This window comes from Helobdella robusta, assembly GCF_000326865.2.
Source record: "Helobdella robusta unplaced genomic scaffold HELROscaffold_44, whole genome shotgun sequence".
NCBI classification, from domain to species: Eukaryota; Metazoa; Annelida; class Clitellata; order Rhynchobdellida; family Glossiphoniidae; genus Helobdella; species Helobdella robusta.
The window spans coordinates 616,911-636,672 of NW_008705063.1; the positions used below are offsets into that span (position 1 = coordinate 616,911).

The 19,762-nt window shown below is 29.8% G+C and overlaps 4 protein-coding genes across 4 annotated transcripts; 1 reads left to right on the forward strand and 3 right to left on the reverse strand.

The window, feature by feature from the left end:
- Positions 1-57: 57 nt before the first annotated feature.
- HELRODRAFT_193182 (hypothetical protein) lies at positions 58-2,638 on the forward strand (the record flags this gene model as incomplete). Its single annotated transcript, XM_009025914.1, has 5 exons — positions 58-88; positions 409-546; positions 1,514-1,642; positions 1,862-1,990; positions 2,430-2,638. 5 exons carry the CDS (start codon positions 58-60, stop codon positions 2,636-2,638), a joined length of 636 nt encoding a protein of 211 aa, XP_009024162.1.
- A 2,346-nt stretch (positions 2,639-4,984) lies between these two features.
- HELRODRAFT_177763 (hypothetical protein) lies at positions 4,985-7,157 on the reverse strand (the record flags this gene model as incomplete). The annotated part of the gene is made up of 5 exons (XM_009025915.1): positions 4,985-5,092; positions 5,647-5,720; positions 6,027-6,122; positions 6,805-6,942; positions 7,013-7,157. The coding sequence occupies 5 exons, from the start codon at positions 7,155-7,157 to the stop codon at positions 4,985-4,987; spliced, it is 561 nt and encodes a 186-aa protein (XP_009024163.1).
- Positions 7,158-7,746: 589 nt separating this feature from the next.
- HELRODRAFT_177764 (hypothetical protein) lies at positions 7,747-11,825 on the reverse strand (the record flags this gene model as incomplete). Its single annotated transcript, XM_009025916.1, has 7 exons — positions 7,747-7,935; positions 8,115-8,156; positions 8,217-8,344; positions 8,577-8,795; positions 11,039-11,159; positions 11,271-11,416; positions 11,750-11,825. The coding sequence occupies 7 exons, from the start codon at positions 11,823-11,825 to the stop codon at positions 7,747-7,749; spliced, it is 921 nt and encodes a 306-aa protein (XP_009024164.1).
- A 3,565-nt stretch (positions 11,826-15,390) lies between these two features.
- On the reverse strand, positions 15,391-19,261 carry HELRODRAFT_177765 (hypothetical protein; the record flags this gene model as incomplete). Its single annotated transcript, XM_009025917.1, has 8 exons — positions 15,391-15,545; positions 16,262-16,399; positions 16,476-16,575; positions 17,094-17,227; positions 17,406-17,447; positions 17,732-17,899; positions 18,548-18,757; positions 19,225-19,261. The coding sequence occupies 8 exons, from the start codon at positions 19,259-19,261 to the stop codon at positions 15,391-15,393; spliced, it is 984 nt and encodes a 327-aa protein (XP_009024165.1).
- Between the last annotated feature and the right edge of the window lie 501 nt (positions 19,262-19,762).

Here is a 19,762-nt window from a genome sequence, read left to right on the forward strand (position 1 = left end):
TATAAATTTGAAAATATGAAAGTCGAAGTTAATTTTCTGTTAGGCTAATACCTGTCAATGTGGCAAAAGGTTGAAATTCAAGGATCAAGTGAGTATCAGGCAGTGCACAGAATCTTCTGCTTTTGTGTTACTGACCGACGGTGAATACAACTTAAATTAATTTCAAATAAATTTTCCGTGAACATTTAACCATAGCTGATATTTCAATATTTCTGCAAGCAAATGTTTAGTAAGTTCTGAAAGTTTTGCAAATGTTCTGTAAGCATCTTTTAGTTCGAAACTTAACCCAATCAGATAAGAAATAAAATATTACTGAACACTTTAATATGAATTGAGAGGAGAGTTCACTTTATAGGAAGATTTTTTAAGTTTCTGAATGAGACCCATATACATTTATTTTTTTTGCAGTTTCACCAGATTTAGACGCTCAAGGAAAACCGACGAAATACAATTACTGCATCAATGATATGATAGAAAGTACGATGAACCACTGTAGATCAGGTGTTTGTGTGTCTGGTTGGACTGGAACACTCTGCGATAAAAGGGGTCTGAAATATAATTTAATTGATAATTTAGTTGATTTAATTAATTAATTACCTGACAATGACTTGAGAATTTATTTCTTTAAATAGAAGTTTCAAATTTCTTAAAATTTTCAAATGTGCAAAAAAAAAACAACGCCGCTGCGATATTTTTTAAAAATAGATTTAAGAGAACTATAATTAATCTGTAAATCCAAAAAAACCGGCTTAAATGAAATATTATTTGCTAACTTTTTGTAGAGAACGATTAATCAATCATTGTTTATGAATGAGAATTACTATAAATGGGACATTTATATTAGGTATCACGTATGATGCATCATAATTAATACATCAAGTATCATGCATCAAGCATCATATATCATATATCATGTATCATATATGGTGTATCATGTATCATACTTCATGTATCGTATATCATATATCATGTATCGTATATGGTGTATCATGTATCATACTTCATGTATCGTATATCATATATCGTATATGGTGTATCATGTATCATACTTCATGTATCGTATATCATATATCATGTATCGTATATGGTGTATCATGTATCATACTTCATGTATCGTATATCATATATCGTATATGGTGTATCATGTATCATACTTCATGTATCGTATATCATATATCATGTATCGTATATGGTGTATCATGTATCATACTTCATGTATCGTATATCATATATCGTATATGGTGTATCATGTATCATACTTCATGTATCGTATATCATATATCATGTATCGTATATGGTGTATCATGTATCATACTTCATGTATCGTATATCATATATCATGTATCGTATATGGTGTATCATGTATCATACTTCATGTATCGTATATCATATATCATGTATCATATATGGTGTATCATGTATCATACTTCATGTATCATATATCATATATCATGTATCGTATATCATATATCATGTATGATATAACATGTATTGAAAATGCATTGATCCAAAGATTGTGATAAGAATAATGGGGGCTGCAACTCCAGGATGGACTGCACACGAGAAATAGTTAACAACGTCATGAGGGAAAAGTGTATCTGTAAGGATAATTTAGTATCGTATATGGGAACTGAATGCCTAGGTTGGAATCTGCCATTATTTTTACCTTACTTCGTGATATTTTTATTAATTTCATCAGGTATTTTGGTAAATTTTTTGTAACAACTATATTTTTGTCTATCTGTATTTAAGACAGCGTTTTTCAAAATCAAGAACGTTTTATTGTAAATTTTTGCAAACATTTGTCTAAATTCACAACGGAGAATAATATTCACCTTAGGAATAACTTTTGAAAATGCAGACATAGCCAGAATAAGTGATAATGCCAGACTAAGAGATAATTTAATCTACTCCGCGATAGCGATATGTGGCATAGCAACGATTATATTCATCCTAGTTTCCGTGAAATGTTCAAAGAAGGAGCTGTCAGGTTAAAATGAGATTATTTTTTCATAAAAACAAATTAGATTATTAAATTATAAACTAATTATATCAGTAAATTGTCATGATTAGCAGATTTTATTAATAATTAACAGATTTTATTGATAAATTATATCTACTTTTATGTATTTGATTTTAGTATTTAATGAAGTTTAACTAAAACTTTGGCATTCAGTCAGATGAAATAATTGATTGAATACAAAAAACTTAGTAGCCAAAGCAGAACTAGCGATAGCGAACCATCGCATTTAAAACCAAATCAATATACAAACAAAAATTACAAAGACAAAAACTTTACGAATATAAAAGAAAAAAAACTCTTTAGATAGTGAAATTGATATTTAGTTAAGAATTTATTTATAATCGTTTCAATTTAAACTTTGAAAGTTTCAAAATCATCATATTGTTGTAACTTGCACTATTGTCAGTTTATTGGATCTCCAAAAAGCACACTGATTTCTGGCCGATAAACACAACTACTTCAAACACTGACATGTTTAAACGTTTACTTGAATACCAACAACAATACGCTTGCACGATTGCCATTAATTCACCGGTAGCTCAACTTAATAATTCACAACTCCAGCCTAACTATTTACAATCGATTGCACCAGAAAAGTATCAGTTTAAAGCTTAGAATTATAAAACCAATATATGAACAATCGATTTAAGACAATTATATAGTGCGATTTGCAAAACAGCATTTCGACTAATGCAACGGTTATAACAGTATATTTTTTTATACTCACTCATGTACTCACCCATGAAATGAAATATTATTCCCAATTAGACAACTTTGGAGATGAATCTAGCACAGGTTTGTATGCCACGAATTCTTTTTTTGGAATACTTAATAAAATAACATTTTGAATATTTGAAATTTTGGTCTAAAATCAGCGCTCGTAGTTTTTAAAGAACCATATCGCATACGTGCCAAATGTTTTTTTTTTTTTTTTTTTTAAATTGAATTGATATATATCAACATCAGAAAATATAACATACTTTCAACTGGCACAATATGGAACTAAAATATTTTACTGGTTATTTGTAATTTGCTTACTTTTCAAAAATTAATTGAAAAATTAAAATTATATGGAAGGCATATTTTAAATAATTAGTAATTTCATTGACATTTTCCACAAATTCACAGATGGAGTTGTTCCAGGGCGTACGTTAATGTCAAAAATACTTACAATTGCTTAATTTAAATCATTCAAAAGGAAATATTTTTTTCAAAATTTATTACACTTTCCAGGTGAAAGAACATCAGCTGATTCTTGAAATTACAAAACCTTTTTTTATCTCAGTTTTTATCAAAACATTCCATTGACGATTATCTTGACATTTCTAGATTCATCAAACAAATTTTCATTTGAAACTTATAATAATTAATTTTAACAAAATTTTTGGTAAAAAAACAACTTTAGAAACGCACTTGTTAGGTTTTTTTAAATTGAACAAAATTACTTTACAAAAAGAACATTCTCTACTATGAATAATTTTTTCTACGAACACACAGCGGATGTAAGAACAAGTAAATCAAAGCATTAAACATGCGGCATATACAAGATGGGATCTTATTGCTTTTTAACACAGGCACTTCAACACCAGTGCCAGGCACATTAACCATGATACCATCGCGTACACAACTAATTAACTGTTACCAACGCGCTTCGCAGAATCTGACGTAATTAAATTCTACATCAGGATTTTTTTCAATACAATTTGTCATAAAAGTCACCAGTTTACAATTAATAGTTTTCTCGTTAAAGAGTAGGAAGATCTTAGCTAATCAACATCAGCTAATTTCGAACTTTGCCATTTAATTTTATCAATATTCATAATAAAGCCGGTTCGAACCTAAAATTGTCTTCTTTCTTCTTCGCGCCTTATCCTTTCAGGACATTGGCGACCATCGACTTCCACAAAAACTGATCTTCAACTCTTTGTAGTAGTTGAAATGAGGTGATATTCAACAGATGACACAAAGACTTTCTAATGTTATACATTGTTGGCCGCGATTTCTTTTCCCTGCAATCTTTCCAGTAGTTATTAAATTTTCCAATCTTTCCTTTCGCATGATGTGACCAAAAAACTTCAACTGCCCCGTCGGATTATTCGTAGTAATTTCCTCTTTTCATAACCGGACTGTTTTAATGCATTCTCATTAGAGGTAATTTTCATAATTCTTCTCAAAAACCACATCTTGGCAGCGTTGATCTTTTTACCTATTTTTTTAGAAATTGTCCAGGACTCAGAGCCGTAAGCTAGCACAGGAAAAATGTAACACCCTAACAGTTTTAATTTTTTTGATATTCTGATTTGACTGTTGGTGAGGATGTTTTTCATTTTAGAATATGCATCTTTTGCCATAGCTATTCTTCGTTTGATATCTACATCACATCTACAACTTGAGGTAATCAGAACTTCCAAGATAATTGAAGCTTTTGACATGTTTCACCTGTTTACCGTTAAAGATTATGAAGCTGATCGGAGCAGTTTTGCTTTTACCGATAACTATTCACTCTGTTTTGTTGGTGATAATTTTTAAGCCTTTCCTATCACTTTCAAAAACCAGTTTAGAAACAATTGTTTGCAGATTCTTCATTGAATCTGCTATAAGAACAATATCATTTGCATGTTTTACATTGTTCGTATTCACGGCTCCAAATGGCCTATCTATCTTTCTCATGATGATTTTTCTATAGAGATCGTACAGGTCTTGAAAAAATACACAGCCTTGCCTAACACCTTCCAAGATGCATTTTTTTTAATAAATTTATTATTTTCAAACAAAACTTGAAATAATAAATAGGTTGATTTCACTCGAAACTTGACAGATTTGTTTATGAAATGTCCAAATGTAAAATGAAAAATTCATTTTATCAAATTAAATTTTGAATTTTAGACTAATAAAATTTTTTGAAATAAAACATTAAAACAGTAAAATAAAACAAAGTATCAGCACGTGATAAGCATAGATCTAATGGCATTTGAAGCCAGTAACTTCAACAGCAGTGAAAGTCAACTTATTCAATGACATCGACTTGATCAGAATTTGAATTTGATGAAACTGTTGATTGTATGCTTTCTGTAAGAAAAAATATGAAAAATTTAAAGTTTTTTTATTTAAACTTCATTATTTATTGATTAAAGTTTAAATTTATTTATTAATCATTTTCCGTAATTTTTCATTGATTGGTATCAAAAAATCTAGTCCAAGTCAGAAAGAAAAAAGCATGCTACTAACTTTTAAAGTTTAAAAATATTATATTAATCAAAATGAATTGTATGTTCTGTTTGAAAATGTTTTGGCCTGAAATTGTTCATTAAATAAGTTTCCTTTGATTGTTTGGCTAAGTGTTAAAATAAAACACTACAATTTATATTAATATGTATAACTATTGGTGCTCATTTTTTAACTATCAAAAAATTAACCCCTCTCACCTCTAAAACTTGTTCCTGTTTTGGAAAATAAAATAAATAGTTAGGAGATTCCAGAATGAACAAATTGATAAATAATTTACGCATATAAACTTTGCCGTCAGAAATATTTGACCATCAACAATTTAGGATGAAAATTGAAAATCAAACAGAGAAAAGCCGCTAAATGTTGAGTGAATGTGTTATTAAAAAAATTCTAACCAGTTTCTCTGGTTCTAATTTGGTTACAAATTTCACCAAAGACAGTGTCAGTGCGATGAAAGCAAGACCAACCACTGTCAAAGTGATGTACAGATCAGAAGATGTTTTCATTTACGCTTTTATCACTTTATTTATGAAAAACAAGAAGTATTAAAAAATTTTTAACAAAATATGCATGTCTCACAGTGCAAATATGACCGTGTCTATAGCTCACCTAACTGTAGCATTTCTTAAACAGTATTAACTTTCAAATTTTTGTTTTTTTTTATAATTATTTTAAAATGATGAGAAAAATTTGTATAAAAAGAGTGATTTTCAAGAAATTCGATATTCAAAATCTTGAAAGGACTGAATAACTTTTGCAGAAAGAGTTATGAAACCATCTTCACAGAAACACTTTTCAATCATCTCGTTGTTGACGATCTCTTGAACGCACTTCATTATCTCACCGCAGCCCCCTTTGTTCGTGTAGCAATCTTTTTTTATCAAAATTTCATTAAATTTAATGTTTTATTTACGTATAGTTTTTTAACATAAAATACTTTCTAGACCAACTAATTAGTTATTCTTAAAACATAATAATATTTTAGTTTGCCTCAGGTCATGGTAGAACAGAAGTACTATAATAGATAAAAATCGCTAATCTCAGCGAATTTATAACGCTTTTAAAGCTATAAATGTTTGCGTGAATGTAAGGCAGACTTTTAAAACCAAAAAACAAAAATAAGAATCGAACATAAAAATCACTAGTTTTGATAGTTTTCACAGAAAGTTTTTATGCAAATGGCTGAACCTAGCAGATGTGGACTGGGCTCCCTTCGTTATCAACAGTTCGACAACCATTTTGGTCATTATTTTCAAATGTTGCCAGCATATGTGGTTGAGTATTTTACAGACAATAAAAATGCTAATTCAAATTCCATGATTGCACAAACTATTGTGCGTAAACCGTAAAACGTTTTGCCAATTTGCTTAAGTTCCTTTCACACAAAAAAATTTTATGTTTTGTTCCAGCCCCAAAAGTAGTTTGCCTGTCAAAGTTGCCGTTCTTGAAACTTCCAAGAAGCCCCAAAAAGTAAACTAATATAAAACAATTAAACTTTTGAACTTTAAAACCATTTATTCTGTAAATGACTGCTTCAAAAATGTCACTCAAACCTCTTTTATCACAAAGTGTTCCAATCCAACCCAGTAAACAAACACCAGATCGACAGTACGGTTTCTTACTCTCCATTTTATCGTTTATGCAGTAGTTGTATTTTGTCGGTTTGTCATGAACATCCAAATCAGATGAAACTGAAAAGAATTAAAAGTTAATCTCCAAGAAATATACTTCTTTAAAAATATTTATTCAAAAGATAATCACCGTCTGTCAGTAGCGCATACACGGACGATGAACTCGTGCACTGTTTGATGTTCACTTGGTCTTTGAATTTTATTTTATGTCCACACTGGCATGTTCCAATCTTGCCGAAGATATTATTTGAGAACATTGTTCGAGAATTCGTCATCGTTTACTGCTACCATCAACACTACTACACTCAACCTTCGTCAACTTAGACACAAATATCAATCATCACTCAATCAACTTATCAGGATAGGACCCTCATGAAAAACGACTCAAATATATTAACATTCAATAAATATTTATAATTTGTTCAATTTTGTCTATTATAATCGTAATCCCGTTTTCATTTTAAATTATGGTCATGCGCGTCGTAACAGTTTCTGTGCCTGTTAGACACAGATTTTTTTTTCAAAAATAATAATAATATAATGAAAATAATTCAGAATACAGAAACATAAAGAAACAAACACGATTGTTTGTTTATGTATGTAGTGAAATGTTTCTAATCGATTCATCGGTAACATCCCATCGTGTGAACAAGCCGAAATTTTTTTTACTTGTCCATAATGCATGAATGATTCAACAGACATTATTTGAAAACATCAACTTATCAATAGAATAAAGAATGAAACAAATTAATTAACGCTCTGGCACATACATGTTGAGGGTTCATTTGTTTCTATTGTTTGTTATTCAGGCATAAAATACAATGGTGCATTCATGAACGTGATTCAACATAAAAATTTTTTCCTTTAACTTATGTAACTCACAGAAGTTCCACTGTATGGGTAGCGAAGTTCTCTGCACTTGTTCAAGCAAAGAGATTTGCTCAAGGACTGGTCTTGCTTATCTTCCAGTTCTAAATACTTGAAGCATCCAACGTTAACATATTGGTTTGATTTTTCTAATGCAAAAAATTTCCATGTTTGACAATGTTTGAACTAAATAAGCAAACATTCAAACATAAATTCAATTTTATTTTAACTAAATTTTAAAAAAAACTATACATAAACTCAAAATAAATTCTCGTAGCAATATTACTGGCGTATACAGAATAGGATGAAGCTCCTCCACATGATAGTCCATTTCTACACTTTTTGTTACATTTGTTGGCACTAACCTCGTTCTCCAATTTGTTGGCACATGCGCAATATTTACGGTCCTTTGATTTGTTTGGCGAATTTTTAAACTGTTCTTTTGCAAAAAAAGACTAAAGATGAACCTTCACTCCATATAAGAATGATTCACTACAAAAATCAAAACATGATTCTATTGAAGCAGTTGCCAGTTCTTTTTTAGCATGCATTTTTTCAAAACATCCTTTGTAAGTATATCTGTACAGGACTTTGACTTGATTGAAAAACAAATAAAAGAACTGTTATGTATCGTCAAAAAAATAGTATTAGTCATTTTTTTTCTATAATTAATTTCTCTTTTTCATAAACAAGTTTCATTTTATAAAACGTAAAAACGAACACAAAAAAAGAATCCCAGATCAATTATTACAAATAAAAATATATAAATATTAAAGTAAACCACAAGCTTAAATCAATGTTCAAAAACAGAGTTTGTATTTCCTTACTTTCAGGCACTTTGATAACTTCTTTATCCGGCGGATAGCATTTAACTCCAGCATTTGCTTCTACACCTGTCTCATTATCAGGTGCCACCTCGACACAAACGGAATCCCCGCATCCTCCGTTGTTCACGCCACACTTGTTCATATTAACCATTGTAGTTGGTTTTACGGTTGAGATGTCGGTGAGAGGGACTGCCAAAGTTTGTGTTGTTTTTGTGGCTTCTGAGAAAAAGTAAAAAAAAAATTAAAAATTAAATGAAAACAATGGAAACCGATATGACTATTGAAAGATACAAATTATTTAAACCAGAAATCTGCAGTAATGATATACTATCTGGCCTATAATTAAAACTATCCTACACCAGGCGATTGGGCTCGGATGATATGCGTGTACCTCGTTTGGTGGCATTTGCGTTAGAAATGTTCTTCAACTCAAAGATTTTCGTGCGATTTTTCATAATAAATAAAAGTTTATAATTATAAAATAATAAACATAATTCAACTATTAATTTTTCGTTTTAAATTTCTGTGGTCACTATTAGGCAGTTTTCATTAACAAAGCAAAGTTACACATGTCTTTCTTTCAAAGTTTAAAAATCGCCTATATGAATTCCAAATGTACCAACCGATTAAGTAAGTAACCCGCCGGCTAATATGTCTGCGACTCTTCCAACATACAATGTTGGTTGATGTTTTGCGAAAAGATATTCAATAATGGGCCATTAAACAATTTACCAAATAATTGAAAACAAATTTACATATGAATTGAATCAAACCACTTGTCATCCACTGCCTTAGACACCGAAAAGAAATATTTTCTGCTAGCCGTTAGCTGAAGAATAATTATTTGGCTAGCCGAACTAGCCACAAGATGTTAATTTTAGACTTATAAAACGTTTAATTGTGACAAAAAAGAAATTTTCAATAAATTTTGTTTTTTTTTAACAAATTTGAAAAATTTTGTTCAATAGAATAGTAAACATTATATTCTTAAAATAATTATATTAGCTGAATCATTGTCATTAATTTCAGCCTTTATCCGCAATAGCAAAAGATTTTCATTGATATCAAACAATGTAGAGATTTTTTTTCCTATTTGATAATTTCAATCACATCAAGATTGCAGTGCGTTTCTAATAATTGACTATTTGTATAAAACTGGTGAGACAATTGATGATATCCAATTTACAATTGAATGTTCATTATAATTAATTATTAAGGATGGTGATAAAAATGTTGAGGATTTTGTGGACAAAAAAGAAAAGGTGTAACCATTTTTGAAATAAACTTTATTGATTTTGAATAACATTGAAAATTATTTTTTGTATTTAAAATTAATTTAAAAAGTCAATATCAATTACACGGTTGAACATAATTAAACAAGTATTTTGATCACCATCCGTCAGCCAGATAAGCCGCTAAATTATTTGTCTGTTAGCCGCCGCCGAATTTTCAGATGAAATTTTTGTAAGTCATTTGAAACTTCAGAAAATATACGGCTGGCAGTTCTAACGCAAACAATGGCACATCTACCAAAGGAGCTAGGTTTAATTGGTAAAACGCACATTCAGCAAATAAGTTGGGAAAAAATGCTTTTCTCATCATACAAAGTGCTCATTGGGTAACTCGTTAAAATTTGTAAGAGCTCATGCGTTCAGATAAATACAAATTTTAAAATATTGTAAAATTCTGCACCTTTAATTTTATTATTTTAAATATATCTTAAATTAAAATTAACTAAATATGACAAAAAGTAAAAAAAATTTGCTAACTAACTTTTGACACGAAGCTATATTTAAGCATCATTTTGAAGCATGTTTCTTGGCATATGTTTTCGGATGATACAAAAATCGACGAGTTGTGTAGCGAACGAAACGAGACGTGATTGAAACAACCGACCAGAACAACTTGGTTTACTAGAAATTTGTACGTGATAAAATAAACCAATGATAAAAATTAATTTGATTTTTATTAAAATTGGTTAAAGTTTTTTCAATTATATAAACTGCAACAAGTTCTGAAAATGATTTAAAATAGAATTAAGTCCTATACTTTCGAGAATAAATTGGAAAACTGTATATTATTCTAACTTTAATAAAAAAGATAATGACGACAAGAATTTGGTTAGAAATATTGAGAAATGTAATTAAAAACTATCAAACGTTAGAATTTCGGTAGATTTCATAAATTACTGCTTTAATTATGGTCTTTTACCAGCATTCACTGAAATCTAAAATATCATATCTACAACCAACCGAAAAAATTTAACAAGCGAACAAGAGCAAAAATTCAACAAAATGCTGCATAGACAGCTTTTCTAAAGATAACTCGCTAGAGGCGCTTATAAATCTTCTCAGATATAATAAAATCAAGCTTAATTACAATAAAATTTAAAGGGCAGCTAGAAGGAGTCGTCAGACACAACTAGCACTCAATAAAATTGGTTTTACAACAGAACATTTTACTTTCATATACAGAAATGAATCCATTCCCTCCACAAGGAAAGCCATCAGAACAACGTTGATTACATTTTTTAGTATCGACTTTGTTTGCATGAGTGGTATTACAAACGCATGTTCTTTTATCCTGAAACCGTAAAAAACATTTAGAAATAGAAATTAAATTGAATAAAGTTAAAACAAAATTTGCAAAATATTGTCTTCTTAAATTACTTATTTAATTTAATAATAAACTAACTCTCATGCAATAATATGAACTGTTGGATGGTTTGCACTGAGTGTAACAGCTATTTATGGATGTGAAAGAATATGTTGAACGATGAAAACCATGGCCGACATAGCAGCCTCTGTAGTTTTTAAACCTCAATAGAGTTTGATTTACGCCTAAATGAAAACATGATTAAAAAAAAGTTGAAATTAATCGTTGATAAATTCACCTTGTTAATAAACATCAAAAATCAACCTCAAAAATGTGAGTGTTTGTAACTAAAAACAGAATCGCCAATTAGAAAATTTTTCATTTTCAATCAAATATCCGATCTCATAATGAATGATTTTGTTTCTCGTAGTCTAAAAGATTCGAGTTTGATTGATCAAGTCCTAACAAGCTCGAAATCATTTTCAAATTTTCAAATTAATAGAATTTATGTTATACTTTCATTTTCAATTGATTGTGTATTTAAAAAATTCTTCACAGAAACCAAATTTCAAACATACTTTCAATTGCTGCCGTTGGATGGTAGGAAGCAAACATGACAACGAAGACTACCAGAGATAACTTTCTCTGATCCATGAAGCACCACTCGTGCCTGATGAATAATCACCATTTATATTTTTAACATCAACTCATCCATCGCATCGTCTGTTTGCACGTCTATTTATAAAAGTTGGCTGATGTTACACATGTCATTTGATTTTGGAAAAACATTTTTTTATATTTTTCATGGAACGAAGTAAAAGTAAGTATACTAAAATTTAAAAACTGTTTTTTGTTTATTATTATTGTGACGTCATCAAAAAAATATGAAATAAATATTGAATCGAATTCTAGTTGTATAAACTACTCTGGCGACAGAATGGAGTAACGGTAAAGTTTTAGTCTAAATCAGCGTTTACTTCTCTGATAGCTTTCTCTGGAACTCTGGAAGTTTCTACCTCCTTCTTTTACTACTTCTTCATAACTCAAGAAGTTTAGAGCGGATCTCAAGATCCGTCTGTTTGTGATATTAATTGAAGAGAGCTGTTGAACATCGCGAAAACCGCGCTTTTAAAACTAGTCGAATGTTTGATTTAAAAAAAATCATTTTATTAAAACTATCAACATTTTTGAAACTTTCATGAAGAAAGGAATGTTTTAAATTATTTTTTTAATCATTAGAACAGGGTCAGAGCAACTGTTTTTGTGGAATTTCGACATTTTTCTTTCAAAATACCTAGACCTATATATCGCATTCGTTTATTTTTTTTTAACATTTAGTTCATAATAAATTGCTAAAATAGTAAATAGTCTTTGAAAGGTTATGCTGTATGCTCAACGTAGTTAGTTTCGTACAAGTATAAGATTTGGTATGAATTATTATAGCACAACAACAATTAATTTAATCTCGTTTCTATTTTGAGTAAAATTTGAAAATAAGAAAATTATTCCAGCTAGATACAATTATTTGATAATTTATTATTTTTAAACAAATAGGAACGCGAAATAATGATAACTATTTAATAATAATTTTTTATTTTGATTTATAATATGTTTATTTAAGGATGAGACTAGTTTTAATCGAAACTTGACAGATTTTTTTTTAATGAATTATCCAAATGTAAATTAAAAATTTAATTTAATCAATTTAATTTTTAGATTTTTCATCAATAAAAATTATTTGAATAAAACAATTTTTTACATTTTTTTAATTTTTCAGATGTATCAGCACGTGATAAGCGGGGATCTATTGTCATTCGAATCCAGAAACAGCAACAGCAGTGCCAGCCACCTTGTTCAATGTACCATCGTCATGGGCTCATTACAATAAAGATGAAGGACAATTCAAAAATTTCAAATAATTTCCACATTATATTATTTTCACTCTTGATCTTCAATCATCGCCTTCTTCTGAAACTCTTGAAAGAGCTGATTGTATGCTCGCTGTTGAAAAAATTGATAGAAAATTTGAAATTTTTTTATTAAAATATCATTAATTAATGATTAGTTAAAGTAAAAATTTGTTCATTAGGGTATTTTTCCCGTAACTTTTTATTGAATTATCTTATTGTACGCTTTCTGCTAATAAAAATGATAGAAAAATTAGGATTTTGTTATTTAAATATAATTATTTATTGATTAGTTAAACTTCAAATTAATTCTTTAAGGTTTGTTTTTTGTTACTTTTCATTGAATTTTTCAAAAAATCGTGTTAAAGGCAGAAGAATGGTTGCTATTAATTTTATAAAAATAAAAATTAAATTGTGTATAACGTGTAATTAAATGTTTTGCTTAAAATGCTCGAGTTAAAATTGGTCTTCAATAATTTTCATTTGATTTGTTAGACTAAATGTAAAAAATTTGTATCAATATTATATTAGTAATAATTTTATCGATCAATGAATTGATCCCTCTTACCTCTTGAATTGGGTCCTGTTTTGATAAATAAAACATTTTATGTCAGAATCAAAAAATTGATGAATAACTATGTTTATATGTAAAAAATTTAAAACTATAATAGTAGTATTTCTAAAGCGCTTATTAAACAAATATCTTAAAAACTTTCTCAATTTAAGTCATAATCAAAATATTTGTAAAGCCATCTATTTCTTGCGGTGAATAACTAGCATAACATCACATGTTATTGTTCGTGATGAATGACCAATCATTGATATGATCATGTTCACGTAAGGAACCTTTGTTGATAACCAAGTTAAAATATTTGGAATGGACACATATTTTGGATTAATTGGACGGTTGGACATGTTGAGGTTTGGTGCCTTGTAACTTTTATTAGGTGAAGGGTGGCAGTGATGTGTGTCAACAGTAACTGGTTTGAAACGCTCAACGATGTTTGGTGCTCACATTTTATTCACATGAAAGGCGTCGTTGACTTTTAGTTTTGCTCATTGTTATTCTCTAGTCATTTTCTGACCACAAACTGACAGTAAACATTGACTAAATAATTTGTTTATTTGCAGGCTTTTATGAAAATTGCACAAACTAATTTTCTGACAAAACTATGTTTTCAATGAGCTTAGAGTGTCAATGTTGTTGATTATTTTTTCGTTACTGGATTTTTTTTTCTTTTTTTCTATATCGATTTAAGCGGATTAGTTTTCGGTTCATAAACTGAACTTGATTAATAAATGGAATGGTCCATCCTACTTTTTATTTGCATTGTATTATGTTTTAATCTTTAATGGAACATTGAAATACTTCACATTCACAATGCACACTCTAAGCTTATTAAAAACAATCTTAAAGTAGCACTCCAGCCGATTCACTTTTGTGATTCCTTACATGTTGTTTTGAAGAGGAAAACGTTGCATGAAAGAGTTCTAACATGATTTAACTGAAGGAGTTAATTTATTAAAAATTAATTTAGGTAACCTGCTTGTCCTGTGAAAATTAAAAAAAAGTTCAATTTAAAACACAAAATTTTTTAACTTTGACATACATGGTACAAATAATAATTACTTATTAACAATTATTAAAAACCAAACAATTTATTATCCAGATATTCTCAATCTTCAACTAAAACTAGTTATTTCCATTCCGAAATTATGACATTATTTTACAAACAGATTTTTTAAATAACTCGGTTCTTAGTCAAAATATGAACACTTTAATTTTAGTAAAGACTTTGCTGTCTGAAATATTTAACCATCAATTATTTAAAATAAAGATCGATAATCAAACAGAGACGTGAGACCAAATATCAAATTGGAACTTAGAAAAGCTCATATTTGTTGATAGAATGTATTAAAAATTTCTAACTAGTTTCTCTAGTTTCTCTTCTTTCTCTAGTTTCTCTAGTTCTAGTTCGTGAATGTACACATTTCGTCAAACTTAATGTCATTGCGATGAAAGCTAGACCAGCAACCACCAAGAATATGTATTCATACAGATTAGGACGTTCAGGTGATTTTGGATTTGCTGACGCTTCCATTTCTAGCCCTTTGAAAAACACGAAATATTAAAATATTTAAAAAAAATTCGTATGTCTCTCAGAGCAAACATGACCAATTTTTATACATCACTTAATTAATTGTTTTACTGTGTATATGTAATAAACTTTCAAATTTTTTTTGTTTTTATTTGGGTTTAAAATGATGAGCAAATTTTTAGTAGAAAGAGTAATTTTCAAGAAATTCATTAATCAAAATCTTGAAAGGACTGAATAACTTTTGCAAAAAGAGCCGTTGACAGTTATGAAACCATCTTCACAGAAACACTTTTCAATCATCTCGTTGTTGACGATCTCTTGAACGCACTTCATTGTCGCATTGCAGCCCCCATTATTTGTGTAGCAATCTTTTTTTTATCAAAATTTTATTAAATTTAATGTTTTATCTACGTGTAGTTTTCTAACATAAATTATTTTCTAACTATTTAGTTGTGCCAAAAGTGAAATAATATTTTAGTTCGGGTTAGGTTATGGTAAAACAGAAGTATAAAAAAGTTAAGAACTGCTGATCTAAGCCCATTTATAACGCGATCAAAGCTTAAATGTAAGGCAGACCTTTTTAATTGAAAAATATGAACCGAGCACAAAAATTACTAGTTATAAAAAATTTCACAAAAAGTTTTTTATGTAATTAGCTGAACCTAGCAGAGTTGGATTGGGCTCCCTTCGTTATCCACAGTTTGCAACACTTTTTAGTCACTATTAACAATACGTTGTTAAACATTAAACTGACATTTAAAACGCTGTTTCAAACCGCATGACTGCACAAACTCTTGTGTATAAACCGAAAAAAATTTTCGCCATCTTGCTTCAGGGCCCCACACATACATTTCTCAAGTTTTCTTCACTGCTTTAAATGTAGTTTACCCATTCGCTATTAAGGTTGTCTGTATGCGTCCTTAAAACCTACTCAATCAATGATGAAATAAAAAAGCTCTAAGAAATAAATTAATAAAAACAAATAAAGGCATTGATAAATATAGAGATTCAAAAAGTAAACAAAACAATTAACTTTTCAGACTAGTTATTCTTTAAATGACTGCTTCAAAAATGTCACTCAAACCTCTGTTATTACAGAGTGCTCCAGTCCAACCCAGCAAACACACACCAGATCGACAGTATGGTTTCTTCCTTTCCGAGTTATCATTCATGCAGAAGTTGTATTTTGTCGATTTGTCATAAATACCAAAATCAGTCGAAACTGAAAAGAAGTGTAAAAATTTCAAAAAAAAATTAAGAAATTTTCATTTTAAAAAATTTATTCAAAAGATAATCACCGTCTGTCAGTAGCGCATACACGGACGATGAACCCGTGCATTGTTCTATGTTCACTTGGTCTTTGAATTTTATTTTTCGTCCACATTGGCATGAATTACTCTTACCGAAGAAATAATTTGAAAACATTGTTCAATAATTTGTTATCATTTTCTACTACCACCAATCAAAACTACCACCCACAGCCTTCGTCAACCTAAGCATAACTATTAAGTCGCAACTCACTCAACTTATCAGGTAAGTTCTCCATCACAAGATACTTTAAATATATTAACAGTCAATAAATATTTGTCATTTGTTCAATTTTGTCTATTCTTCTATTCTAATGAACACATGACTTATTTATTAAGTCGTTAACTGGTCAATTAATTGGTTCATTAATTCATTTGTTTTTTTTAATAATTATTTTAGTTTCCATGCTTATTATTCTTATGCATTCATACTACGTATTAATTTTAAATTATGGCCTTGTATATCGTAACAGTTTCTGCGTCTGTCGGACTGATTTTTTTTTAAAATATTAATGATAATAATATTAAAAGACATTGAGAATTAAAATACAATGCATTCATGGGCGTGGTTTTACAAACAATTCTTTCTCATTAACTTATGTAACTCACAGATGTTCCACTGTATGGGAAGCCAAGTTCTGCACACATGTTCAAGCAAAGAGATTTGCTCAAGAACTGGTCTTGCTTATGCTCCAGTTTTAAATACTTGAAGCATCCAAGGTCAACATATCTGTTTGTTTTCTCTGATGCGAAAAAATTCAATGTTTGAATAATGTTTGAACTAAATTTTTAAAAAAAACTACACATAAACACAAAAGTATTAATTCTCGAAGCAATTTTACTGGCGTATACAGAATAGGATGAAGCTCCTCCACATGATAGTCCATTTGTACAGTTTTTGTTACATTTGTTGGCACTAACCTCGTTCTCCAATTTGTTGGCACATACGCAAAACATACTGTCCTTTTATTTTTTCGTGGATTTTTATCAAATTTAAATAATTGTTTTTGCAAAAATCAAATAAAAAACTTCTGAAAAATAAAACCTTCATTCCGTAGAAGAATGATTCGCTACAAAAATCAAAACATGATTCCACCGAACCAGTTGCCAGTTTGTTTTTAGCATGTAATTTTATAAAACACCCATAGTAAGTAAAATTGTACTGAACTTTGACTTGATGAAAAAACATAAATGGAGCCGTTATATTTCATCAAACGTAAAATCGTTCATAGAATTTAATTCCTTACTTTCAGGCACTTCGATAACTTCCTCATCTGGCAAATTGCATATAACTCCAGAAATTGTATTTAAATCTGCCTCATTATCAGGGGTCACTTCGATACACACGGAATCCCCGCACCCTCCATTAAACTCGCCGCACTCATTCTTATAAACCATTGCTGTCGAATCGATGGCTGAGATATTGTTGAAAGTGATGTATTTGCAGTTGCTGTGGCTTTTGAAAGTGCCCCCAGTATTTTTGTGGTCATTGTGGTGTTTGGTTTTTGAGAAATAAAAATAGGAAAAATGAATTGAAACCAATATGATCATTGAAAGATAAAAAATGTGTAAACAGAAAAATCCGCAGTAATAAAATCCTACCTATCACAAAATTAAATCTATTCAACACCGGGCGATTGTGCTCGGAAAATATGTGTGTAAGTGGTCGTTTGGTGTGCATGTGCGTTTTAAATGTATTTCAATTGATATAAAAATGAGACAAAAATCAAAACACGATTTTATCGAGCCAGTTGCCTACTCTTTTTATCATTCATTTTTTTGAAACATCTTTTGAAAGTATAATTGTACAGGTCTTTGACTTGATGGAAAAGAAATAGAACCGTTACGTTTCATCATGCACATATTCAATAGTCCTCACAATGCTTGGCAACTTTACAATAGAACTACAACAAATTCATCTTTAGGAAAATTAAACCGACGTTTTTGGTTGGTTTTTTAATAAATACAACAACAACCATCGCATAACAATCAACGATTTTTTTTGCAACAAAAACAACAAACAAATAGTATTATTTAATCGTTTCCATAATTTATTTCCTTACTTTCAGACACTTCGATAACTTTTTTATCTGGCGGGTGACATTCAACTCGTGCATCCTCATTATCAGATTCCACCTCAACACAAACGGAATCCCCGCATCCTCCATTATTCTCTTCGCACTTGTTTACATAGACCTTTGTTGTCGGTTCCATGTTTGAGATGTCGTCGGGTTTAACGCGAGAGTTTGTAGTTACTCTGTTTTTTTGAAGCGCTGAAAAAAAAATAAAAGCAAAAATAAAATAAAAACAATTGAAACCAATATGACCATTGAAAGTTAAAAAATATGAAAACATAAAAAATTACAGTAATAAAATCCTACCTATCATAAAATTAAAACTATTCAACACTAGGCGATTGTGCACTGAAAATATGCAAGTATGTCCTTTGGTTTACATGTGCGTCGTTTCGTGTGGATGTTAAAGTTTTTGTATAGCAAAGGTTTAAATTTCAGCAGTTCAACAACCTATTTTCGGTTAATAACTTTTCCATTGGTCAACGTATATCGCCTAACTACCTCCTATGCCTTGGAATGATGAATGAAACAATAAAATTATAATCGTTTGTATTTTCCTTATTATGCTGCTATGATTTGCGATGAAATACTTGCCTATCATTTTATTGTCATAATAGTCTTAATTTCGTGCACGAAAGCTGTAACATCCACACCACATGTTAGACCTCGAGTTTCGGACCGACTGCATTTGAACCAGGTCATAACAACGTATAACAATACGAGAAATGCCACTTGTACCGATTGAGCTGTTTAATTGCTGAAACGCTCATTCAGCAAATAAATTATCAGCGCATTATATAGTCTTTGAATATCGGAAGAACAGTAATTGCACGGTCATTGAGCAAAAAAATGTAGATACTACATAAAAGGCTCAATAAGTCGATCGCTAAATTTTTTAAGACCACAAGCGTTCATATACACATAAATTTTAATGTTTTATAAAATTCTTCACCGTTCTGAACGCAAAGCCTTCCGCTCGAGCCTGGCAAACAAACTGCGGTTCCACAATAACTCTTTCTGCTTTCTACTTCATCATTCAGGCAGTATTGGTATATTGTTGAGTTAGTGTAGTTTTTTGTTTCTAGGGAAACTGTTGCAGTTGAAATAAATCTTTCATCAAACGAACACTTCATTTTTAATGATTTAAAAAAATTTTTTTTTATTGATCGAGTTCAAAATATTTGCTTAGACTAGAATTAGGAC